The sequence below is a fragment of the Mandrillus leucophaeus genome, unplaced genomic scaffold (assembly GCF_000951045.1).
Source record: "Mandrillus leucophaeus isolate KB7577 unplaced genomic scaffold, Mleu.le_1.0 Scaffold205, whole genome shotgun sequence".
NCBI lineage: Eukaryota > Metazoa > Chordata > Mammalia > Primates > Cercopithecidae > Mandrillus > Mandrillus leucophaeus.
Genome location: NW_012102088.1, coordinates 789,574 through 814,781, shown reverse-complemented (window position 1 = coordinate 814,781; position 25,208 = coordinate 789,574). Strand labels below are relative to the sequence as shown.

At 43.5% G+C, this 25,208-nt stretch overlaps 2 protein-coding genes across 3 annotated transcripts in view; one reads left to right on the top strand and one right to left on the bottom strand.

Annotated features, from left to right (window-relative positions):
• ZNF550 (zinc finger protein 550) overlaps positions 1 to 5,455 on the top strand; it is a 15,299-nt gene extending 9,844 nt beyond the window's left edge. The window contains exon 4 of the mRNA XM_011979679.1: positions 3,943 to 5,455. Coding sequence (XP_011835069.1) covers positions 3,943 to 4,946 — 1,004 coding nt within the window. The 3' untranslated portion in view covers positions 4,947 to 5,455. The remainder of the gene's footprint in view (positions 1 to 3,942) is intronic.
• Positions 5,456 to 11,673: 6,218 nt separating this feature from the next.
• Positions 11,674 to 25,156, bottom strand: ZNF549 (zinc finger protein 549). 2 transcript variants are annotated; one of them, XM_011979680.1, is made up of 4 exons: positions 25,124 to 25,156; positions 21,720 to 21,758; positions 17,266 to 17,392; positions 11,674 to 15,314 (listed from the first exon to the last, which is right to left on the bottom strand). In XM_011979680.1, the coding sequence occupies exons 1-4, from the start codon at positions 25,154 to 25,156 to the stop codon at positions 13,591 to 13,593; spliced, it is 1,923 nt and encodes a 640-aa protein (XP_011835070.1). In that variant the 3' UTR covers positions 11,674 to 13,590. The 2 variants fall into 2 exon arrangements, with proteins under 2 accessions (XP_011835070.1, XP_011835071.1); XM_011979681.1 differs by lacking the exon at positions 21,720 to 21,758.
• Between the last annotated feature and the right edge of the window lie 52 nt (positions 25,157 to 25,208).

Below are 25,208 nucleotides of genomic sequence, written 5' to 3'. Positions count from 1 at the left end.
GGTGGGGGAGGGAGGGAGGGAGGAAGGAAGGAAGGAAGGAAGGAAGGAAGGAAGGAAGGAAGGAAGGAAAAAGAAGGAAACTTGGTTTTATAAAATGACCTAAATCATAAGATTCATGATGTCTTGTTCAACATACAACCAAGATATACGAAGAGTACCTGGCACATATGTGTAAGTGTCAATAAACACTGGTTGCATAGATAAGTGAATGAATGAATGATGGAATACACCACTTTCTACTTTTATTTATAGCTGTGTCTATGTGTCATCCACCTTTCAAGTAAAGCTGGGTTCCTTGAGGGTCGGATTCATCTTTGCATTTCCTGTAATTAGGACAATTTCTGCCACAGAGTGGACACTCAAAGATATGTTTAATAAATCAGTAAAAGAATAGATGATTAAATAAATGTCACTTTTCTACCACTTCAGATACAACATTCTCTTGCTAAGAATCATTCAATGCCTCCCTATTACTCTTAAGCTAAAGTCCAGACTATTCTCCACGACCTACAAAGATTTAGCACTCACACCACATCTTTTTTACTTGGAATTCCAGCTACGCTAAACTTCTTGGAGCTCCTCAAATTCATTGTTAGGATAAAGATCAGAGTCCCTAATTCCCCACTCAGGGCCCTTCACCTGGCCCATCATCACCTGCTCTCAATCCCACTGCTATTCCTTCATCTGGCTAAGTCCTTCTTGTCTCCCGGTGAAGCCTTTCCTGACCCATCTGTAGCTTAATACCCTTCATATAGCTCTCACTGTATGTACCCTGTACCACTGCTTTGCAGTGTTTGTCACAAGAATAAATTATTATTTTTGTGTTTGTTTTTTTTTTTTTTTTCTTTGAGACAGAGTCTCACTGTGTTGCCCAGGCTGGAGTGCAGTGGCACCATCTCAGCTCACTGCAACCTCCACCTCTCAGGTTCAAGAGATTCTCCTGCCTCAGTCTCCCGAGTAGCTGGGATTACAGGCACATGCCACCGCACCTGGCTAATTTTTCTAGTTTTAGTAAAGACGGGGTTTCACCATGTTGGCCAGACTGGTGTCAAACTCCTGACCTCAGGTGATCCACCTGCCTCAGCCTCACAAAGTGCTGGGATTACAGGCGTGAGCCACCCACCCGGCCAATTTTTGTGTTTCTTTTATCTAGTATTTATTTCCTCCATTCAGCTGTAAGTTCCATGAGATAAGGAGTGTGTCTGTTATGGTTTTTCACAGTGTTATCTAGTACCTAGGACACAGGTAGGAAACCAATGGCCCATTTTTTTTTACCTGTCTGCCAGATGTTTTTTTCCTACAATTTGAATTCACTTCATATATATATATATATATATATATATTTTTTTTTTTTTAACAAAAAATCTGGATTTCTGGCTTCTCTTGAAAAAAAAGAATCCAAAGATCTGAAATGACTGCACAACTGTCAGGATAGGTGAGCAATGCTGCAGTAACAATCTCAAAAACTCAGATGGATTTCTCACTCACACTGCATGTCCCCTGCAGGAGGCTGGGGCTCTGCTTCCACTGCCTGAGTTCTAACTGGAACATCAACTGTCACTGTGACCAAAGGGAAGTGAGACCCAAGCAAACCCTGTCTCGCCTTTTTTTTTTTTTTAGATGGAGTCTCACTCTGTCACCCAGGCTGGAGTGCAGTGGCACCATCTCCGCTCACTGCAAGCTCCGCCTCCCGGGTTCACACCATTCTCCCACCTCAGCCTCCCAAGTAGCTGGGACTACAGGCACCCGCCACCATGCCTGGCTAATTTTTTGTATTTTTAGTAGAGATGGGGTTTCACCATGTTAGCCAGAATGGTCTCGATCTCCTGACCTCGTGCTGACCTCGTGATCTGCCTGCCTCGGCCTCCCAAAGTGCTGGAATTATAGGCGTGAGCCATCGCGCCCGGCCAATGTCCCACAATTTAATGAACACTTGTGCTGCATCAAGAACTGTGCATTTTCTCATTTAACTTCATGATTCTTAGTTGAGGAATTTGAGACCTGCTGGAGAAAGTCATCCTCCAGTATCAACCCACTTGACAGACGCAGGATTTGAACTGAGTCATTCTGTCTCCGGTACCCTCTTGTCCGCCATGCACTGTGTCTCCTGACTCAGCAGAAACTTGTCAGATCTTATCATTGCTAGGCCTTTTGTACCATTTGTTCCTGTGTGTCCTTCTATCCCTTTTGTGCTGGATCTTCATTCTCTTCCTCCAACTCTAATCACCCTTTTATATTGGTTTCACCAGGCATCTGGTGCCCAAAGGGTGAATCAACCCATTTTTACTTCCTCATCTTCAACCCATTTCCCACTTCCTCTCTCTCGCAATGATTCTGGCTTCTCTTGTAGGACTCAGCTTATGGGACACCTCCTCTAGAAAGCCTTCCATGATCTCTTTTTCTTTCCAATCTTGTTAAGTGCCACTTCCTTAAACTTTCATAGCACCAAAAGGCTTCAGTTCTTTTTCTTTTTCGAGACAGAGTTTCACTCTTGTTGCCCAGGCTGGAGTGCAGTGGCGCAATCTCAGCTCACTGCAACCTCCGCCTCCTGGGTTCAAGCGGTTCTCCTGTCTCAGCCTCACGAGTAGCTGGGATTACAGTCATGCACCACCATGCCCAGCTAATTTTTAATTTATGTGGGTACATAGGTGTACACATATTTGGGGCACATATTTTTATTTAGGCATACAATGCATAATAATCACATCAAGGTAAAGGAAGTATCTGTCACCTCAAGCATTTATCCTTTCTCTGTGTTACAAACAATCCAGTTATACCCTTAGTTATTTTAAAGTATGCAATAAATTATTGTTGACTATAGCCACCCTGTTGTGCTATCAAATACCAGGTCTTACTCATTCTTTCCTAACTTTATTTTGGTACCCATTAACCATCCTCACTTCCTCCCTACTCCACCCTACTGCCCTTCCCAGTTTCTGGTAACCATCTTTCTACCCTCTCTCTCCATGATTTCAATTGTTTTGATTTTTAGTTCCGTCCATGTTGTTGCAAATGATAGGATCTCCTTTTTTTAATGGCCAAATAGTACCCCATTGTGTATACACACCACATTTTCTTTGTCCATTCATTGTTGATGGACCCTTAAATTGTTTCCAAATCTTGGCTATTGTGCATAGTACTGTAGTAAAACATGGGAGTGCAGATATCTTTGATGGACTGATTTTTTTTTTTTTTTCCTTTTGGATATATACCTCCACTGGGATTGCTGGATCATATGGTGGCTCTATTTTTAGTTTTTTGAGGAATCTCCAAACTGTTCTCCATGGTAGTTGTAGTAATTTAAAATCCCACCAACAGTGTATGAGGGTTCCTTTTTTCCGCATCCTTGCCACCATTTGTCATTGCCTGTCTTTTGGATAAAAGCCATTTTAACTGGGATGAGATGATATCTCATTGTAGTTTTGATTTGCATTTCGTTGATGGTCAGTTATGTTGAGCAGTTTTTCATATACCTGTTTGCCATTTGTATGTATTCTTTTGAGAAATGTGTATTCAGATCTTTTGCCCATTTTTAAATCGGATTCTTAGATTTTTTCCTATAGAGTTGTTTAAGCTCCTTATATATTCTGGTTATTGATCCCTTGTCAGATGGATGTAAGGGTTCAATTCTGGAAGCAAATGCCCCTCAGACAATGTCATCAAAACTCTATTATCTCTTCCTTACTCTGAACTGTAAAGAGGAATGTCTTTACTCCAGATCCTCTGTCCCCTGGTCCAGCCTGATCTCCAGATTTTCCCTTTAATGGTGTCAAGGATACAAGTACCATAAGAAGTATTTGGTAGCCTGGGTTAGAGATGTAAAAATGCAGCAGTTATCATAGGCACTGTTTTCATCTTCATTTTCCTACTGAAGTGGTTATTTTGTGTTTTTCTATATGTAATCACTAAAAGACTCCTCCTTTGTTTGTTGATGCCCTTCAGGTGACAGAACACAAGTTCACACCAGAGAGCCAACCACTTACCCGCCAGTCTTATCTGAGCGGGCCTTTGTCCGGGGAAGCCTGACTGTGGAATCTTCAACCTCAAGTGACTCGAGGTTGGGGAGATCTAGGGATAAGGAAGGGCTTTTGGAAATGACACCAGAGACAGACCTCCACAAGGAGACCCATCCTGGGAAAGCGAGCATTGAAGGTGAAGGTTTGGGGACAGATGATGGTCTGCACTCCAGGGCATTACAAGAGTGGTTATCAGCAGATGTTCTCCATGAATGTGACTCACAGCAACCAGGGAAAGACGCCTTGATTCATGCAGGGACAAATGCCTACAAATGCAAGCAGTGTGGGAAAGGTTTTAACAGGAAGTGGTATCTTGTTCGACATCAGAGGGTTCACACTGGAATGAAACCCTATGAATGCAACGCGTGTGGGAAAGCCTTTAGCCAGAGCTCAACTCTCATTCGGCACTACCTCATCCACACTGGGGAGAAACCATACAAGTGCCTTGAGTGTGGAAAGGCCTTCAAACGCAGGTCATACCTCATGCAGCACCATCCAATCCACACTGGAGAGAAACCCTATGAGTGCAGTCAATGTCGAAAGGCCTTCACCCATCGGTCTACTTTCATTCGCCATAACAGGACCCACACTGGAGAAAAACCCTTTGAGTGCAAAGAATGTAAGAAAGCCTTTAGCAATAGGGCCCACCTAATTCAACACTACATCATCCACACTGGAGAGAAACCCTATGATTGCATGGCATGCGGAAAGGCCTTCAGATGCAGCTCAGAACTCATACAGCACCAGCGGATTCACACTGGGGAGAAGCCCTATGAATGCACCCAGTGTGGGAAGGCCTTTCACCGGAGCACATACCTCATTCAGCACTCTGTCATCCACACTGGGGAGATGCCCTACAAGTGTATCGAGTGTGGGAAGGCCTTCAAACGCAGGTCACACCTTCTGCAGCACCAAAGAGTCCATACATGAGAGAACCCTATTGTTGCAATGAATATAGCAAAGCCTTCACCCACTGTTCTTATTTTATCATTCATAATGGGACCCACACTGGAGGAAGAAGCCCTTCGAGTGCAAAGAATGTCAGGAAACTTCATTTTTTTCCTCAGCTCTTTCTTAACTAACACATGAGCAGTCACTTTGGAGAGAAACCCTGTGAATACAGTGAATGTAAGGATCCCTTCAGTCACCACTCAGTTCTCACTGCAGAAGGATTCATGCCAGAGGGAAATGTGGAAGGCACTCCATCAACATCAGAGGACTCAGGCTGGAGAAACATTCCAAATATAACTCTTAAGGACAGTCTTTGGCCAGAGGAAAAATCTTAGTATCCGAGCATCATAATGAAAAGTTACTACATAATTGTCATTGATGTGAGAAAACTTTCTGTGACCAGTTTCTCACTTACTTGTCCTATAAAGAGCCATGCTGGAATTTGACCCACCTCAGGATTTTCTCTATGAACTTATGAAAACCTTCAGTCACAGGTATCTTCTTGCTTTATGTCCTTACAGACTTCCCTGTAAGATCAGTTTTATTTTTTGGTAGGGGAATGTTTGAGAGGTAAAGGGGTTTTATTTCCCCCCCCCCTTTTTTTTTTTTTTTAACATACATTCACTGCCATCCTTTGTCAGAGCTGGACAGTGAGGGCAGCTCTTCAAACATTTCTTGGAAGCTGCCTTTGATCCAGACCTCTCTGGGAGGATATCCATAGGAGAGTAATTCTTTGTGAGAAATATGAAGGCTTGTGTCATGAGATTCTTGAATTTACAAGAAATTAGAATACTGAGAATGTCTTCATGTGACACTTCTATTTTATATCTAGGGTGAGAAGAACCCATGTACAGACGGCCACATTAAAATGTACACCACTTAAGACTGTTTAAGGCTTTGATTTTTTAAAATAAACATTATTTTTTAAGAGATAGGGACTTGCTCTGTCACCCAGGCTAGAGTGCAGTGGCATGATCATAGCTCCCTGTAACCTCGAACTCCTGGGCTCAAATGGTCCTCTTGCCTCAAGTTTCTGAGTAGCTTGGGATACAGGCATGCACCACTATGCCTGGCTAATTTTTGTAATTTTAGTAGAGACAGGGTTTTACCATGTTGGCTGGGCTGGTCTGGAACTCCTGGCCTCAAGTGATCCACCTGCCTTCGCCTCCCAAAGTGCTGGGATTACAAGTGTGAGTCACTGTAACCGGCCTTAAATTATCTTGCTGTGTTCCCCAGATTTGTCTCAAACTGCTAGACTCAAGTGATCATCCTGCCTCAGCCTCCTAAAGTGTTGGGATTATAGGTGTGAGCCACCACACCTAGCCTAATATGGTTTCAGATGCTCAGCACTCTCACATTTTCCTGATTCCATTCTATTTGTTGTCTTTATTTTCTCTGGCAACATAGTGATCACTTTGTACTTGCTTGGCCCTCTCAGGTGAGTCCTAATTCTTTCTGGTATTTCTCAGGTTCTTTAATCCTGTGTAGAGAGGTATTTTCAGGTCTCCCTTAGCATATTTCTAGGAATTGAATTACAGCTAAAACAGGCAAAATAAAACACACAACTAAGATGAATCCATGGTAAACCCAGTAAACCCAACAAAACAACATGGAATCTCATTGTCTGATCTTGTAAACATTTGTGTGAAGTTTTACTACAATATAAAGTGCCTAGCATTTTAACAGGTGAATCAGGATATATGTGTGCAGGTTTACGTGAGTTTCATAGTTAACCACCAGGACCTTATTCCCTTGGTGCTAGCATTGAATATGGTAATTAGTTTTGTTTTGAGATGGAGTCTCACTCTGTTGCCTAGGCTGGAGTGCAGTGGTGCGATCTTGGCTGATTGCAACCTCTGCCTCCCGGGTTCAAGCAATTCTCCTGCCTCAGCCTCCCGAGAAGCTGGGATTACAGGCATGTACCACCGTGCCCCAGCTAAGTTTTGTATTTTTAGTAGAGACAGGGTTTTGCCATGTTGCCCAGGCTGGTCTCAAACTCCTGACCTCAGGTGATCCACCCACCTCAGCCTTCCAGAATCCTGGGATTACAGGTGTGAGCCACTGCACTTAGCCTGAATATGGTAATTTGAAATTCCTTTTGTGAGATTTTCTTTTAGTTTTCAAGCTACATGAGACAATGTTAGGTTAAAACATGTATTGTGTGAAAAACAGAAAATTATTTTCTCACTTTGAGCTTTCCTCACAAACTTTTAAAGCACTGCATATGTATTTCATGTTTTCATAGTGGGCATGTGCCTTTTACTGTGGTCCTTTTGCACATACTATAAATACAATTCTTGGTGAGTTAAGAGTTCTCTGTTTTTGTTTTTTCAGGACAGAGTGCACAGTTTCCTTTCCTCTGGGAAGGAGAGTTGACTCTTGAGGACCACCACCCTCCTGCATCCTCTCTCTGGAAGGCTGCATGTATTGTAGCTGTGGCTGTACTTGTACCTAAGGCCCTGGGTTCAAGAGAGTTGGAGAAATCCCTCTAGAAACATATTGGCTGTCATCAAAGGGTTCTTTCCAGGCCTGAGGACCTAGGCCCCAGTTTGTCCCAAAGCAGGAGTGATGTTTTCCATGGGATAAAGGACAGCCTGGGGTTTTTCTTAGCTTTCAACTCTTTCTGTACAGTCTTAAAGTGTTTGGTAAAAGGATCTACTATGAACTTGCTGCTGTGATAGGCAAGAATCTCATGAGACACCTGTCATTTAGCTCCATGGCCACTCACTGTTGTGTTCATATTTGGAAGAGTAGGATGCAGTGGATGGCTGGGCTATGGGTCCTACCCTTGAGCAGGGAAGGAACTTACTGTCTAGTATAGGAAAAACACGTGAGAACAGGTGCAATATATTGACCTAAACTTGTTTAGCACCCATTTTTAAGTCAGTAAAAGTTATGAACTTCTGTATGTTTTCCACAAATACTCAGTTTATGATTGAGGTAAAAAAAAATTTTTTTTTTTTTTTGAGATGGAGTTTCACTCTTGTTGCCCAGGCTGGAGTGCAGTGGTGCCATCTCAGCTCATGGCAACTTCTGCCTCCCGAGTTCAAGGGATTCTCCTGCCTCAGCCTCCTGAGTAGCTGTGATTATAGGCGCCCACCACCACGCCCGGCTAAGTTTTTTGTATTTTTAGTAGAGACGGGGTTTCACCATGTTGGCCAGACTGGTCTTGAATTCCTGACCTCAGGTAGTCCACCCGCCTCAGTCTCCCAAAGTGCTGGGATTACAGGCGTGAGCCACTGTGCCCGGCGGAGGTAAAGGTAAAACATGTTTTCTTGTTCATGTTTGTTATTGTAACTTTGTTACATTTAATGAACAAATTAGATAAAAAGCACTATGCTCTTATGGTGCTTAATCTGTGAGAAAAGATTGTGGGGGTGGGACTAGTTATGACCATTCACAGTTGGTGCACTTCAATTAGTCTCACAGAGGAAATGTGGACGGTGAATTCACTTGGCAAGTCAGTCATGCAAAGACGAATTAGAAATCTTAACGTTTGTAAGCAGACAAAAAATGTGTCTGGAAGGATTCTCACCCAGTTAAATGGTATTTGCTCCTTGGGTGTAGAGGGAGGGAAGGGATGGGGCAGAGGGGAGTGTCAGAGTGAACATTCACTTTAACTTCATGCACACGTGGAAATGTTTGAAATGTTCACAGTAAATTTTATAATTTCAGAAAAACCACTTAAGGTTGAAAAGAGAAATTTAAGAAATCGCTGATGGAATAAAAACATAACAGAACTAGAACATTGAAGGAAATGAAAGCAGGAAGGAAAGCACCAGAAGTGATTTGGAAGAGAAAGTCTAAAATGAATGTGAACAACAGAGTGATCAGAAGAGTATAGAGAATTAATAGTTTCTTTAAACAAGCCATCTCACAATGGAAGCCTGTTTATCTTGAAATTGCTGTGATTACTATTCACTCTGCCTTTGAAAGAACTGCAGAAATTCATAGGGCAATGTTAAGTGTTTGTGTCTCCAAAAAAGATGTTGGAGTCATTACCCTCAGAACCTCAGGTAATCATGTTAATTAATCCATTAGGTTAGTTCCTAATTGAATATAACTGTGTCCTTACAAAAATGGGAAATTTGGGCCTGTTGGGGTGGCTCACGCCTGTAATCCCAGCACTTTGGGAGGCCGAGGCGGGTGGATCACGAGATCAGGGGATCGAGACCATCCTGGCTAACAGGGTGAAACCCCATCTCTACTAAAAATACAAAAAATTAGCCGGACATGGTGGCAGGCGCTTGTAGTCCCAGCTACACAGGAGGCTGAGGCATGAGAATCACTTGAACCCGGGAGGCGAAGGTTGCAGTGAGCCGAGATCGTGCCACTGCACTCCATCCAGCCTGGGCGACAGACTCCATCTCAAAAAAAAAAAAAAAAGGGAACTTTGGTCACAGAGGCAGATGTACAGAGGGAAGACAATCTGAAGACAGAGGAAGAACATCGTCAAGTCAAGGAACACATGGGGCTACCAGAAACCGAGAGAAAAGCATGGAACGTGTTCTAGTAAGAAGTGTCTGGGTTGTTTGGGGTTTTTTTCTTTGGTTTGGAGTTTTGTGGTGTTAAATTACTATTTTTTTGAGACGGCGTCTTGCTCTGTTGCCCAGGCTGGAGTGCAGTGGCACGATCTTGGCTCACTGCAAGCTCCGCCTCCCAGGTTCACGCCATTCTCCTGCCTCAGCCTCCCGAGTAGCTAGGACTACAGGCGCCCACCACCACGCCCAGCTAATTTTTTGTATTTTTAGTACAGACGGGGTTTTATCGTGTTAGCCAGGATGATCTCGATCTCCTGACCTCGTGATCTGCCCGCCTCAGCCTCCCAAAGTGCTGGGATTACAGGCGTGAGCCACCGTGCCCGGCTGGTATTATTTTTAAATTATCATGTTTTATTGTAGATCTCACAATTCTTTTTGTCTATCTTTTTCACTCAAAATACAACAAAATATAGTCTATCCTGTATTTCATGGGCTTACCTCTAGCCAATGGTTTTTAACTGCCATGTAATGTTTTACATCATGAAGCTTTCATCCTTTATTCAAATCTTGTGATTATGGACATGTACTTCCTCCATTCTCCTGCTATGGAATATATTACCACTAGCTTAATTCAACCTTAAAAATAAGGTCATCAGGGTTATGTTCTAAATAAACTTATGGACATACATGAAAAATGTACCTTGGAGCTGAATAGCTAGGTCATATGGTGATCCAGTATGTAACTGGAATTACGTTATAGGTTGCCCTTTCCTCTCCCATAAGATGGACAGAAGTGTTTCTGTATCACTGTGTCCCAGACAATATTTAGAATTACCCAGCTTTCCAGTTTTTCTTACTTTAGAAGTTTAAAGTAATATACAGTATTATCTGCTGTTTCTCAGATTGAAATACGTTTGAGCATTAATTCATATCCTTTTATTCCCTTTTGTTTTTCTTCTGTCAATGGTCTACTCATATATTGGCCTGTCTTTATTTGTATCTTAACTTTTTATTGTGTATTTGTTTATGGTGGGGTACTTTATTGATGATTAATAAGATTTTCAAGTATATGGGCTAGTCCCTGGATACTACTGACACTGTATTTATCTACAGTCTCTTGTTAGTATCTAACTTTGGTTCTGAAGTTTATGGAATGGAAATATTTAAATGGAAAGATTAAATATATTAATTTTAATATTTTTGACTTGTTAGGATTTTTGAATACTCAGGCATAACTCACAAAATTATGCTACTGGCTTTAAAATTAGTTTTACATTGATTCTTAGAGTATCTTAATCATTAGTAGGATTAAATCCATTGATTCTTAGAGCCTCTTAATTATTAGTAGGATTAAATCCAAAGTACACATAGTGAAGATAATTTTAAAACTATTTAAAATGGTAAATTTACCTATTAAAGATGAAGCATGAGAATGGAGCAGGAAGTGTCACACAGTTCCACTTCTGTACGGATTTGCTCAGAGAAACCCCTGAGAATGAGACTGATGAGAATAATGGCATAAAGCATTTGGCAGACAAGCTGTGTAAGTGGGAATAACAAGGGCAAATTTTCTTGTCTGGTTAGCTCTTTTAAAAAACAAAGAAAATGATCTTGTAAAGATAATTGGAATTTGGGAAAATAACAAAAATTAAGTATGCGTACGGGGTGGCAAAGCAAAATAAGAACTCTTTCAATGTGTTAAGGTCACAGTAACAGCAGAGAAATAAATACTCTAGACTCATAGAAATTCTAATATTGCAACTAATTTACAAAATAAATACCTTATGTAATAACATCAGTTGAATAACAATCTTTCCAAGGTTTCTATCATTACACAATTTTTTATTTTTTATTTTTATTTATTTTTTTCCCGAGATGGGAGTCCTGCTCTGTCGCCCAGGCTGGAATGTAGTGGCAATATCTCAGCTCACTGCAGCCTCCGCCTCCCAGGTTCAAGCGATCCTCCCACCTAAGCCTCCTGAGTAGCTGGGACTACAGGCACCCACCACCATGCCCAGCTACTTTTTGTATTTTTAGTAGAGATGGGGGTTTTGCCACGTTGGCCAGGCTGGTCTCAAACTCCTGACCTCAGGTGATCTGACCCACTTTGGCTTCCCAAAGTGCTAGGATTACAGGCGTGAGCCACCACGCCCAGCCGAGGAATGCACTTTTTAAAAATAGCACCAAAATAACAGTAAAAGAACACACAGACAAATTAGACTTCATCAAAATTAAGAACATTTTATTTGGAAGACTGAATGAAATAAGGTGAATGAAAAGACGCAAAATAGAACATATACACACATATTTATTTTCTGGGTTTTTTTTTTTTTTTTGAGACAAAGTGTCACTCTGTCACCCAGGCTGGAGTGCAATGGCGTGACCTCGGCTCACTGCAACCTCCGCCTTCCAGGTTCAAGTGATTCTCCTGCCTCAGCCTCCTGCATAGCTGGGATTACAGATCCACACCACCACGCCCGGCTATTTTTGTATTTTTAGTAGAGACTGGAGTTCACTATGTTGGCCAGGCTGGTCTCGAACTCCTGACCTCGGGTGATCTACCTGCCTTGGCCTCCCAGGCGTGAGCCACTGCACCCGGCCTATACACACACATTTCTAAGACAAGATACTTACTGAGATTACATGAATATCAAAACCCATTAATTAGGCAATAAACCATACAAACAATTCTTAAAAAGAAGGTTTTGTGTATAAAAACTGCACCTCAATGTTTTAAGATAAATGGTTCCACACAAAAATATGCATCTACCTCTCCTTTTGGAAAACCAGACTATAGGGTAAGACAATATTTACTTATTAAGGATTGACTCCTCACAAGTTAGGAAGGACAGCCTTCAGCAGTGGCAATAAATGGGAAGTAATAAAGGTAATTTCTAACTGGCATAACAGAGCTGGGTGAATCACAAAAACCACATATCTGAAAGGCAAGGTGTATGTTCTCTCAAATCCTGCTTTCCTGCTCATGCAGCAATCATCTCAAACACAGTACAGAAGTTATGGGAGTCCACAAAATCTTTAGATGACTTATGCTGACGATGTGTGCTGCCAAAGGAGAGTCAAAGGTCTGAGGTCCTGAGAATTTCTATATACTCCCAAACCACGAAGCCATAGTAACATAGACAGTTTTGGATGCACCTTTGGATGGGACACACCCACTCTTCTTGGCTACAATATTTTCCACTCTCTGTTTATTACACCTACCTGTCTGGGCCAATTACTGTTCTTACCTGGCCCCAGTAGGTCTTACAACCAGTGACCTGCCTACCAATTCTGTCCTTCAGTGCCCATGACTACAGTGAAGGACCTGGGAAATAAGATGCCACGAACGGTGCTAGGAAATACAGAGCATCACTGCAAATAAACAATTCATGCAGACCCCAGCACTTGAGTTTGTCACAAATGCCTCTTCTCAGGGAGACCTCTGGAGCTACAAATAAATCTGGCATAAAATCGACACCATGATTAGGACCACACAGCTCTGCTCTCTTTCCTAGGAGACCTTAGAAACCAATAAAAATTAAGACACATAGGACTAAACTATTTTCTGATCTCATACTATGTCCCTAGGGGCACATAAAGTTGGAGCTGTTCACTCTTCACATTGGCAGAACATATACATCAGCACATGGTGAGACACCCCATGTCCCTCTTGGGTAGTGTGGGGGAGGGAATATCCCACTATGGCAATCACATTAAAAAAAAACTATGAAGAAGGTAAACCTCCATGGGCTACAATAATCCAGATTGCTCTTCTTCGTCAAATTTGGGTTTTGTCTATGCCTTGAACTGTTCGGCAAAATGGAAGAGGACCCTCAATAGGCTTTTATTATATTACTCCTTTCAGAATTTGGTGAGCACAGTGGTCTGCATTCCTTGAGCACATGTGAGTGACTGATGAAAAATGTGAGGATATGCCACATGGTAGTGTCTGTTGTAACACTGGGCAGATTAGAAAGTACAAGTAATAATCTCTGGAAAGTTTCCCAAGTACTTGGACCTTGTAGTGAATCTTTCAACTACTGATACGCAGATATATGAGGTTTAATTTCTGTCGGATCCCTTGAAAAGTCGGCTCTCTGGTGTGTTATGGTGAACAAGACAATGGCACATGTCAACAATTGCTAGGGCTCTTCTGTTGTATGTACTTTCTGGTGCCTGACAAGGGAATATCTTTTGTTGAAGGCTTTCCCACATTTACCACATTCATACGGCTTTTCTCCAGTGTGGATTCGCTGATGCTCAACAAGTTTGTTTTTATAGATAAAGGCCTTCTCACATGCAGTGCAGTTATAAGGCCTCTCTCCACTGTGAACTTTCTGGTGTTGAATGAGGCTGGTGCGGTGTCTAAAGCATTTCCCACATTCACTGCACTCACAGGGCTTTTCTCCAGTGTGAACTTTCTGGTGCTCAAGAAGTCTTTTTTGGTGGCTGAAGACTTTTCCACATTCATTGCAATCATAAAGTTGTTCTCTAGTATGGATTCTTTGGTGCTGAAGAAGTTTCACCTCAAGGTAGAAGCCTTTCCCACATTCAGTGCATTCGTAAGGCCTTTCTCTAGTGTGGATTTTGTGATGCTTAAGAAGTGTTTGTTTGGAGATGAAGGCTTTCCCACAGTCACTGCATTCATAAGCCCTTTCTCCAGTGTGAATTCTCTGGTGTCGCATGTAGTCAGATGAGCGGATAAATGATTTCCCGCATATGATGCACACATAAGGCTTTTCTCCAGTATGAATTCTCTGGTGCTCAAGAAGTCTTTTTTTGTGAATGAATGCTTTCCCACACTCTTTGCACTCATAAGGCCTTTCTCCTGTGTGGATTCTCTGGTGATCCAGAAGTGACTGTTTGTATATGAAGGATTTCCCACATTCACTGCACTGATAAGCCCTTTCTCCAGTGTGAACTCTCTGGTGTCGAATGCGGTCGTAGGAATGAATAAAAGATTTCCCACATTCAATACATACGTAAGGCCTCTCTCCAGTGTGGATTCTCTGCTGGTGCCCAACAAATGTTTGTTTGTGGCGGAATGATTTCCCACATACGTTGCACACATAAGGCTTTTCTCCATTATGGGTTCTCTGGTGTTCCACAAGTGAGTATTTGGAGCTCAAGGATTTCCCACATTCGATGCACACATAAGACCTTTCTCTAGTGTGAATTCTCTGCTGGTGCCCAACGAGTGTTTGTTTATGGAGGAATGATTTCCCACATATACTGCACACATAAGGCTTTTCTGCATTATGGGTTCTCTGGTGTTCAACAAATGAATATTTAGAGTTCAAGGATTTCCCATATTCCCTACGCTTATAAGCTTTTTCTCCAGTGTGGACTCTCTGATGCTCAGTAACATGAACTTTCTCATTGAAAACTTGCTCACATTTGTAACGTCTTTGTTGAAAGGTCTCCCTGCCTCTATGTGCATACTCTTCTCTGCTGTGGGTGGTCTGGTGTTGAAGAAGGCCCAGGATGGTTGGAAAATCCTTCTCAACATCTTTGCATGGGAAGAGATTGTCTGACAGAGGAATTTTGCAGCTATTCAGAAGCAAGGCACAGCTCTCCTCCTTTCTGATGTGTTCCTCTCCGCTGTCCTGGTTCTGGTGCAGTTGCAGGTTAGAACCAAATGAAAACCACTTCCCACTGGCCGCAGAAGTATAAGGTTTCTGCCAGGGAAGGGTTCCCTGGTGCTCAGTGAGGTACAAAATGTCTTTCATGACCAGGATACACATCTCACAAGAATGAGCGTTTGGGATGGAAGGACCTGGCTTTGGAGTCCTGGCCTGTGACACTCCTTGTGCAGAAATAGTGTGCTCAGAAGGGGCCTCCTCAGTCTCTATTCCATGCAAACACCCTAAAAGCATAAAAATGCAAGTGAAGTATATGCAGACTTTGGTGGAAGGGAACAGCTCCATTACAAATACCTATGGAACACAGGGATGGATGAGTCCACGTTTTGTTTTTGTTTTGTTTTGTTTTGTTTTGTTTGAGATAGAGTCTTGCTCTGTCACCCAGATGGGAGTGCAGTTGCAGTCACATCTCACTGCAGCCTTGACCTTCCAAGCTCCAGTGACACTCCCACCTCAGCCTCCCAAGTAGCTGTGACTACAGGCATATACCACCATGCCTGGCTAACTTTTTAGAATTTTTTGTGGAGATAGGGATCTCATTATGTTGCCAAGGCTGGTCTCAAATTCCTTAGCTCAAGTGATCCTCCTACCTCAGCTTCCCCAAGTGCTAGGATTATAGGCATGAGCCATCGCACCCAGGCTATGGGTTTGTTTTCAGGACAAGGGAGCTGGAGTCAGGTCAAGGAACATAATACTTGTAGTATTAGGGCTCTGAAAGTTACCATGTAGGGGAAGACCCATAACCAGCAGGAGAACAAGGAATCGGGTACTGTGGTGGGAAGAGAGGCAGGGGGCATACGACTCCCTTCTCTGTCAATGGTTTTCAATAGGACGTTGTCTGATGGAGACAGGGGAGACCTGCATAGAATGTGTGTCACCCCAGGAAAATGCAATTACAACTGGATAGCTGATGTTTGAGAGCTTAAGTAGATAGTCTTTGATTTACAATGGTTGAACTTACGATTTTTCCACTTTATGATGATACAAAAGTGATGTGCATTCAGTAGAAACCATACTTTAAATTTTGAACTTTTCCCAGGCTAGTGATAGGCAGTGTGTATATACCCTTGTGATGCAGTGGTAGCAAGCTGCAGCTCTCAGTAAGCCATGCAATCACAAGGCTGAACAACTGATACTCTACTGTGTTGCTAAGCTGGGATGTCTAATAAGTTGGGTGTATTAAATGCATTTCTGACTTACGGTATTCTCAACTCACAATGGGTTTACCAGGATATAACCCCATCATGAGCTGAGGAACATCTGTATCTGCACAGCTCATAATATTAAATACATTAGGGATAGGCTAATGTTGGAGAACACTGCAGAATAGGAACTGGAGAGATGTGGAGAACAGAGGTAGGAGACAATCACAGTAGAAACGACAAGTAGGCAAATTGTCAAGCAGGCAGAGAAAAGAGAAAAATGAGGTATGGCCATGAGCCCTGGCACCAAAATAGTGGGGAACATAGGACATCTGCCTGGTATGATTTGAGTTCAGCCCTGAAATCATGACCTCCCACTGCTCCTAGTCACAGGTCCCAAACCTCGTTAACCCCCCTTGCTATGGCTAAAGACTTCACTACCCTTTCAGGAACACAGGCCTTTCCCCTGTCCCCAGCTTAAGTCAGGAGACTATCTCAGTCCTGGAAGGCAGAAGCAATCCTAAGGGAAAAACAGGGAGGCGGATCAACGACACTGGCCCAGAGTGCCCCAACCCATGACAGACTACAGGAGGGAAACTTTTTACAAAAAACCCTTGGGAGTGGGTGTTGCTGTCATAGTCTAGGGTTCCCTACAAATAGCAACCATGTAAGTACCTATAATTCCTGAGAAAGGCAGGTCCAAAGACATGTCTACTAAAGGCAGGGGGAGAGCCTGTAACACAGGTCCACCACGGAAGTGAACCTTAGCAAGGAGTGGCAAAACCAAGTGGTATCGGTTGGGCAAGTTACAAGAGTCTGAACCCAAACTCTTAACTAAAAAGCTTCAGGACAGTAAACGTTGGGGCAGAAAAAAACCCAGGCCTGGCAACCACAGCGCCTATGTCTTCCACAGGTCAAGAACCAAGGAAAGAAGCAGGGCCCACGTCCAACTCTGGGAAAGACAGGAAACTCCTGGAAAAAGGGGAAGAGCAAAGTCCAACAGAGGTCGATGGTGTGGTTTAAGAGATCTTACCCACTGAGGCCATAAGCGAAAAGTTCTCCAGCATCACATCATGATACAGGCACCTCTGAGCTTCATCAAGGAGGCCCCACTCCTCCTGGGAGAAGTACACAGCAATATCCTCAAAGGTCACATGGCCCTGCATGATGGGGGCAGGTGAGATCATGAGCAGACTCAATCCCCAGGAATCCCAGTAAATCTCCCTCCTCCCTAGTCCTCCAACTCAGAGGAGATACCAGGTCCTTATAGTATCTCCCTCTGGGCCTTACATCATGGAATCTTATCCATGCTCCTGCTGGTTCATCTCGCTGGAGACCCAGATATACTGAAACCTGTGCTTACTGTCTTGGCTTAAAGTGCCAGTACAAGGATCCTGAGTACAGCCATACTCCCTCCCAGTTGCACACCATTCGTGGGAACACATCTCCAGATCATGGCTGCTACACCTTGAACTCCACCGCCCTCAGCATCCATGACACAGGCACTTCACTGGCTTCTCCACATGCCACTCTGCTCAAGGGGCCCAGGCAGCACTGGCTAAATGCAACACGGATCCAGCACCACCACACATCTTTGTTAGACCCAAGCCAGAGGCAGTCTCAGGACTGTTATGAAGACTTCCCCATCTGGCCTGGCTCTTTGTTCCAATTTCAGCCACTCAGACCTTGTGTGAGCTCACGCTGCAGAAGTCCACTTCCTCCTCAGTGTTGCCTGTGCTGCCCCCACACCCGTCACATCTTTCCTCTCTCCACCTATACTCAGTCAAAGCCTGGTCCCCAGCTGCTCCCACCACAGGCTGAATGACTCTCCCAGTCAATCTCATTTGCTCTTAACCTAATCTGTCCCCCTATCTGAAACTACTCAGGCCCCACCAAGAGTTACCAACAAAAGTCTGAGCCAGCAGAAGGGAGAAAAAGCACCAGCCCTGACCTTGGTGTCATTTGACCTCCAGTACTGCTTTGCCTCTGAATGAATCTCTTAACCATTCCCCATTTAAAGACTGTGCCAGCAGCTGGACACCCGTTTCATCCTACCCCCACACATCCATGGTTACTACTCTTCTTTATCGGTCTTAGTGATGGTTCCCACCTCTAGGTGACCATGCAAGAGACCCAGTCGTTAGAGAATACTCTCTACATCCTTCCTCACTGATGGGACTGCCACTATGACCTGAAGAGTGTTCCTCTTAAATTTGCCATGGTCCACAGGCCAGCCACTGGCTGACGGATAGCTTTCACTTGGATCCCTTCCCTGAACTCCACGTGTCTGTCTCTTGCTGTGCACCTGACACCACCACCAAGAAGTCCCAACATGAGACTCCACATTGTGAAGGCCTAACTCCTGGACTCTGGTTTCCGATTCTGCATGTAAGGAGCTTGGAAGTGGCCACTCTATCACAATAGCAAGTAAAGAGTTAAACAGACTAAGAAATGGACAGTTCTTCTAGGATCCACACAGGAAAGATAAGGGCACAGGACACACCACTGCCCCCAAGATTGGAGAGATAAACAAGGGAATACAGGGGAATCAAGGCTCACAGGAGCAGAAACTCATGAAAGGAAACCATCATGCGAACCAGTGCCAGGTTAGGAAAACCCAATCTATAATACATAAATTGCTGGAAGCTCTGTGTGGACAATTCTGTGAGCTGAAAATTCAAGAGGCACTTATCACTATAAGGGGCCCCCACAATCTTGCAATATTTACCTCCAGAAACTTAACCAAGTTCTCATGGTGAATACTGGGAAAAAAAAAAAAAAAATCCCCTTGTGCTTCCACCAGAGAGGGGAAAATGAATCATTTTAAAATATGCCATAGCTATGTGTTCCTCTAAACAAAGCCTGCCCTTGGGAGACAACAGTTAACCAAAGTCCAACCTACAGAGGTTATTATCAGAGCCTAATCTATCTGGGGGAAGGGCAATAACCAACTACAACCCACTCTAGTAATCCTCTTCCACATAATGGGAGAGAAAAAGCATAACAAAACACTATTTAGAAACACATGAGAATTTCAGTCAAGAGGAACAGGTTCACTAAAACAGAGACCTAAGGGCGGGACTTAAAATGCTTGCCCTGCCCGCTGACACACCTCACCACATTATTAAAGGCCTATTTACAGCAATTCCTTTTACTGAGCTCATCGTGTCTAGCTATCGCGAAAACATCACAGGCACTTTGGGAGGCCGAGGCGGGTGGATCACCTGAGGTCAGGCTGGCCAATGTGGAGAAACCCTGTCTCTACTAAACATACAAAAATTAGCTGGGCGTGGTGGCGGGCGCCTGTAATCCCAGCTACTCGGGAGGTTGAAGCCGTTTCCAAAAAGATGTAAGAACCCTTAGCACATACATGCCTGACCACAGAGCATCAAACTATATGAGGCAAAAACTGACAGATCTTCAAGGAGAAACAGATCAATCCACCATCACAATTGAAGTCTTCCACACTCTTTTCTGTTACTGACAGATACAGTAGGCAGAAAACCAATAAACTTAGCTGAATTCAACAACACCATCAATCAACTGGACATAATCACCATCTTTAGATTACTTTGTCCAACAAGAACAGAATACGCACTGTTCTCAAGCTCACACGGAATATTCAACGAGACAGACCACATTCTGGGCCTGTTTTATAAATCTTTAAAACTTCCTATTTTCCTGATGCTTCAACATCCCCAATACATTATGAGCAACCCACCCCGGTGACCACGTACCCAGCATGCTAAGACTGGTCCCTGTCACAACCTCCCCTTTCTTTCCTCCTTTGACGGTGACTGAATGACATTCAGACACACTAGGAAAGGCACCTGCCCACAGGTCCTTGCTCTCCCTGTTGGCTCCCTGCCTGCTTGGTTGAGTCCACTCCCTGAGAACTCCTTCCATATGGCTCCATGCATGGTTTGCTGTGTCACCCTCTATGATGACCTATGAATGTAACAAATCCTTTACGCCTCTCAGAGTTTCATTTCCATGGCAGTGCTGGAATGATCCTAGAGACCCCACGAAGGGCACTTACTCCCCAGTTTACAATACACAGTCATAAAATACCTCTTAATACATTTAATAGAAATAATACAACGCTCTGCGATCACAATGGAATTCAACTAGAAAGCAGTAATAGAAAGATAGCTGGCAAATCCAAAAATACCCAGGAGATGTAAACAAGACTTAATTCATGGAACAAAGAAGAAATATTCAAGATAAATTTTAAAATATTTTTAACTAAATGACAATGAAAACACAACTTAGAATTTGTGAGATGCAGTGGAAGCAGTGCTTAGAATAAAATTTATAGCACTGAATACATATACAGCCGTCCCCGCTCTTAGCCACTATTTTGTTTTCCATGGTTTCACTCACCAGTGGTCAACTGTGGTCCGAAAATATTACATGGATAATTCCAGAAAAGAACAACTCAAAAGTTATAAATGACGTGCTTTTCTGAGTAGTGTGATAAAATCTTACACTGTCCGACGCTGTTCTGCCCAAGACGTGAATCATCCCTTTGTCCAGTAGATCCACGCTGAATACATTACCTGCCTGTTAGTCACTATGTAGCCATCTTGGTTATCATATCAACTGTCTCATTATCACAGTGCTTGTGTTCAAGTAACCCTTTATTTTACTTAATACCCCCAAAGCACAAGAGCAATAATACCAGCCATTCAAATATGTAAAAGACAACCTGTGAAGTACTTCCTGTAAGTGAAAAGGTGGGAGTTTTTATTTTTTATTTTTGAGACAGAATCTCGCACTGTCGCCCAGGCTGGAGTGCAGTGGTGCCACCTTGGCTCACTGCAAGCTCCGCCTCCCGGGTTCATGCCATTCTCCTGCCTCAGCCTCCTGAGAAGCTGGGACTACAGGTGCCTGCCACCACGCCCGGCTGATTTTTTTTGTATTTATAGTAGAGACGGGGTTTCACCATGTTAGCCAGGATGGTCTCGATCTCCTGACCTCGTGATCCACCCGCCTTGGCCTCCCAAAGTGCTAGGATTACAGGCGTGAGCCACTGTGCCTGGCCTAGAATTCTTAACAAGAAAAAAAAAAATTGTACTCTGAGTTTGCTAAGATCTACAAAAAGGACAAATCATGTATCTGTGAGATTGTAAAGAAGGAAAAGGAAACTCATATTCTGTCACAGCTCAAACTGTAAAAGTTTTGGCCACAGTGCACGGAGACTTGCAGTTCCCTATATATGCCCATATCATTCTCATCTCTAAGCATTTGGACATGCTGGAGCCTATGCCCAGGAAACCTTTCATCACTTCATCCTATTGGGTGCAGAAATGAGAACATCTCTGCATAACTCCTGACCCTGATTAATCATCCTGGGCCTGAGGTGACCCCAGGGACCCAACACGAAGGAAAAAGAGTCCCAGGACATCAGTGTCACCTGCGTCTGTGGGTCAGAACCATGGCTTTAGGGAACAGGGTCAGTGAAGACCTGGGACTTCTTCCACTTACCTGTGATGGTTTCACAAACTCTTCTGTTGCCATGGGAATCTGTAGGAAGAAGGAGGCTATGAATAAAGGTGTTCAAGGTGGCATTTACAAAGGTAAGTTGCTCTTGCCAACTGTGTGACACTAGACAAAGACCTACCCTCTCTAAGGTTGCCTTCATCTATAAAATGGAAACACTTAATGGTGGCTATCTCGTAGTGCTATTGTAGGCATCAAACTCATTCATACGTATCCAATGCTAAGATTTAGTTAGTACTGACTATGGTATTAAGATTTCTGTAAACATTTTTTAAAACTTTGGTGTTTCTTACTTGCCATTTAAGTCTTTATGTGAATGTGGTATCTTTTCAAATTATTAGAGGCTTCTGTGATTCCTTGACAATAAATACGTAGTGTCTTTTCCCACACCATTCTCTGATTCTGATACCAACTAGGTGTCCTACAATTCAATCCTATTCTAACACTACCTATCTGGGAGTTGCATCTAAACCAACAGGTTTAAGGGCTCAGTCATACAAAACTGTCCTCACTTCATACGCCAATTGCAAGCCAACGTCCAGACCACTGTAATTTTCTCCACTTGGCTACAAATTTGGGGGCTGCCATGACCTCTCTCCTTAGGTTCAATAATTTGCTAGAACCATTTACAGAACTCAGGAAAATACTTTACTTATGTTTACCAGTTTATGATAATGGATGTAACTCAGGAACAGCCAAATGAAGAGATGCATATGGCAAGGTACTGGGGAGAGGGGGTAAAGCAGAATTTACTTCCATGCTCTCTTATGTCACTCTCCCAGCATTTCCAAGCGTTCACAACCTTGAAGCTTCCAGAACTCACTGTGAAAGATTTTATATAACCTCATCTCCAGATCTCTGTACCCCTCCCTGGAGGCCAGAGGTACGACTTCAAGTTCGAATTCTATAATCACTTGATTTGTCTGGTGACTGACTCCGCCCCGTCTGCACACCATAAGCCATCTCATAAAACTCAAGTGTAGTCTTCCCTTATCAGCTGTTTTGCTATTTGCAGTTTCAGTTACCCACATTCAACTTCAGTGTGAAAATTATAAGTAGTAAATTTCAACTTCAGCCTGAAAATAGTAATATTAAAATTTTAATATTAAATATTAAAATTCTAGAAATAAACAATTCAAGTTTTAAATAGTGCACCATTCTTTATTTATTCATTTATTTTTGAGACGGAGTCTTACTCTGTCGCCTAGGCTGGAGTGCAGTGGCTTGATCTCAGCTCACTGCATGCTCCGCCTCCTGGGTTCACACCATTCTCCTGCCTAAGCTTCCCGAGTAGCTGGGACTACAGGCGCCTGCCACTATGCCCGGCTAATTTTTTGTAGTTTTAGTAGAGACGGGGTTTCACCGTGTTGGCCAGGATGGTCTCGATCTCCAGACCTCGTGATCCACCAAGTGCTGGGATTACAGGTGTGATCCACCACGCCCAGCCAATAGCGCACCATTCTAAGTAGTGTGAGGAAATCTCACTCTTTCGAGTTTAGTCCCTTCTTCAATATAAGAAGGGTGAATAGTACAGTAACATATTTAGAGAGATACCACATTCACATAACTTTTTATAATTTAATTTTTGGTTTTTTATTGTCTCAACTGCAGTTACATAACTTTTATTAACTTATAAAGTATAATTGTTCTATATTATTTCCAGTTATTTACTGTTCATCTCTTACAGTGCCTAATTTATAAACTGGATTTTATTATAGGTATGTAGTCTAGGAAGAAACATAGTATATATATGTTGGGTACTATCTGCAGTTTCAAGCCTCCAGTGGAGGTCTTGAAAAGTATCCTCTGAGGACACGGGGGAACTACTGTTCAGACATTCATTGTTCGACTACTAAATGGTATAGCCTATTGTTCCTAGGCTACAAACCTGTACAGCAAGTTACTATACTAAATACTGTCAGCAACTGTAACACAGTGATAATTATTTGTGCATTTAAACATTTACAAACTTAGACAATGCAATTTGCCTCCTGATCAGAAAGAAATAAAATGAAAAGGTACAGTAAAAATATGGTATCATAATCTTATGAGACCATCGTCATTGATGTGGTCAACACTGTTATGTGGTACATGACTTATCACAAGACACTTTTCACTGAGGAAATTACAAGGATTTTAGGAATTCCGTGCCAGGAAAGCATGACAAAAAGCAAACATATTTATTAGTGGCATTTTAATCGGTTAATTGCTTGCATAAATTTAATCCATTGAATCTATACAGTCTAAACTTGTATTTTCCTGGGACAGCTGCTCTTGCTGGGCTTGGGCTGCTCCGCTAGTCTGGCTGATCTTTTCCTGGCTCCACACAGAGTGAACAGCTCACCCAGTCTTCTGAATGGTGACTCTACACAGTGTCCCACCCTCAAATCCATCCTATGCAGACACATTCCCTCTGGAAGTACCTCTGGAACCCCTTGGCCCTCCTATATGCAGGCAGCCTCGCAAGGCCGACCCACACTTCCCCAGCCTCAGCCCTCCCTCTCTTCATCTCAAAGTAAAACCTTAAGATTTCCCGTTTAAATTTAAGGCTTGACCTGAGTCTAGGCCCCAGCCTGTCACCATTTACACATCACTGAGTCAGTCTCCTCCCACGAAATTTCTACTTATGATTCCAACTGCCCATGTAACAACTTCACTCTGTGGCAGTTTAGAAACACCACGTCCAAAATTCAGCTCCTACTATCTCCCTGAAATCTGCTCACCCACCAGATTTGTCAACTCTTGCAGGTGTTCAGGTAAAAGAAAAACTTGGGTTCATACTTCACTCCCACTTTTGCTCACAAGCATAAAAGATGCAGCAGAAAATCCTGCTGGCTTTACCTTTAAGATCTACCAAGAATCTTATTACTTAGGTCCCTTCGGCCACCCGTCTGATGCAGAATCCACCACAATCCTCCTGGAGTCTACTACAGCAGTCTCCTCACCAACATCTCTGCGTCCACCCTCATCACTCAGTAACAGTCTGTTCTCTCCACTCATGGCCTTTGAAATATTTTTTCAGACCCTCACTCAGATCGTGTTCTCCTTTAGTTCACAACCCTCCGTGGCTCCCAACGACTCAGAATTAAAACCCGGCTGCTCAGGCTGCCATGGCAGCCGTGCCTTCCCCTCATTCTCTCTGCTCCCTGCAGACACCGGTCAGCCCCCAGATTTCCGAATGCTCGCGACCCCGGCGCACCTCCCAGGCTCTGAGGGTGCAGCTCCCACCATACGCAACGCTCTCCCTTCTTCACCTCACCGCCCGTCAGCTCTGAGGACCCCACCCAGAACGCCTCGCTGTCAAGGGCCCTGAACTGCAGAGTCCCGCGCAGGTGACCCCAATCCGGGGCTTGAGGACCCGGGTGAGGATCCGAGGACGCCGCTCTCACCTGCGGTGTATTCACAAGCGCTGCCGCTGCCATGGGACTCTGGGCGGGGCGGGGCCTGGAGACGCGCGCGGTAAAGCCCGGGATC

What these genes read in the sequence shown, in the direction of transcription:
- ZNF549 (XM_011979680.1), bottom strand. Translation starts at nt 25,156, where the DNA reads ATGGCAGCGGCAGCGCTTGTGAATACACCGCAG. An exon ending in AGTTTGTGAAACCATCACAG is followed by an intron (nt 17,393 to 21,719) that starts GTAAGTGGAAGA and finishes CCCATCATGCAG; the next exon opens with GGCCATGTGACCTTTGAGGA. An exon ending in TTCGCTTATGGCCTCAGTGG is followed by an intron (nt 15,315 to 17,265) that starts GTAAGATCTCTT and finishes TTATGCTTTTAG; the next exon opens with GGTGTTTGCATGGAATAGAG.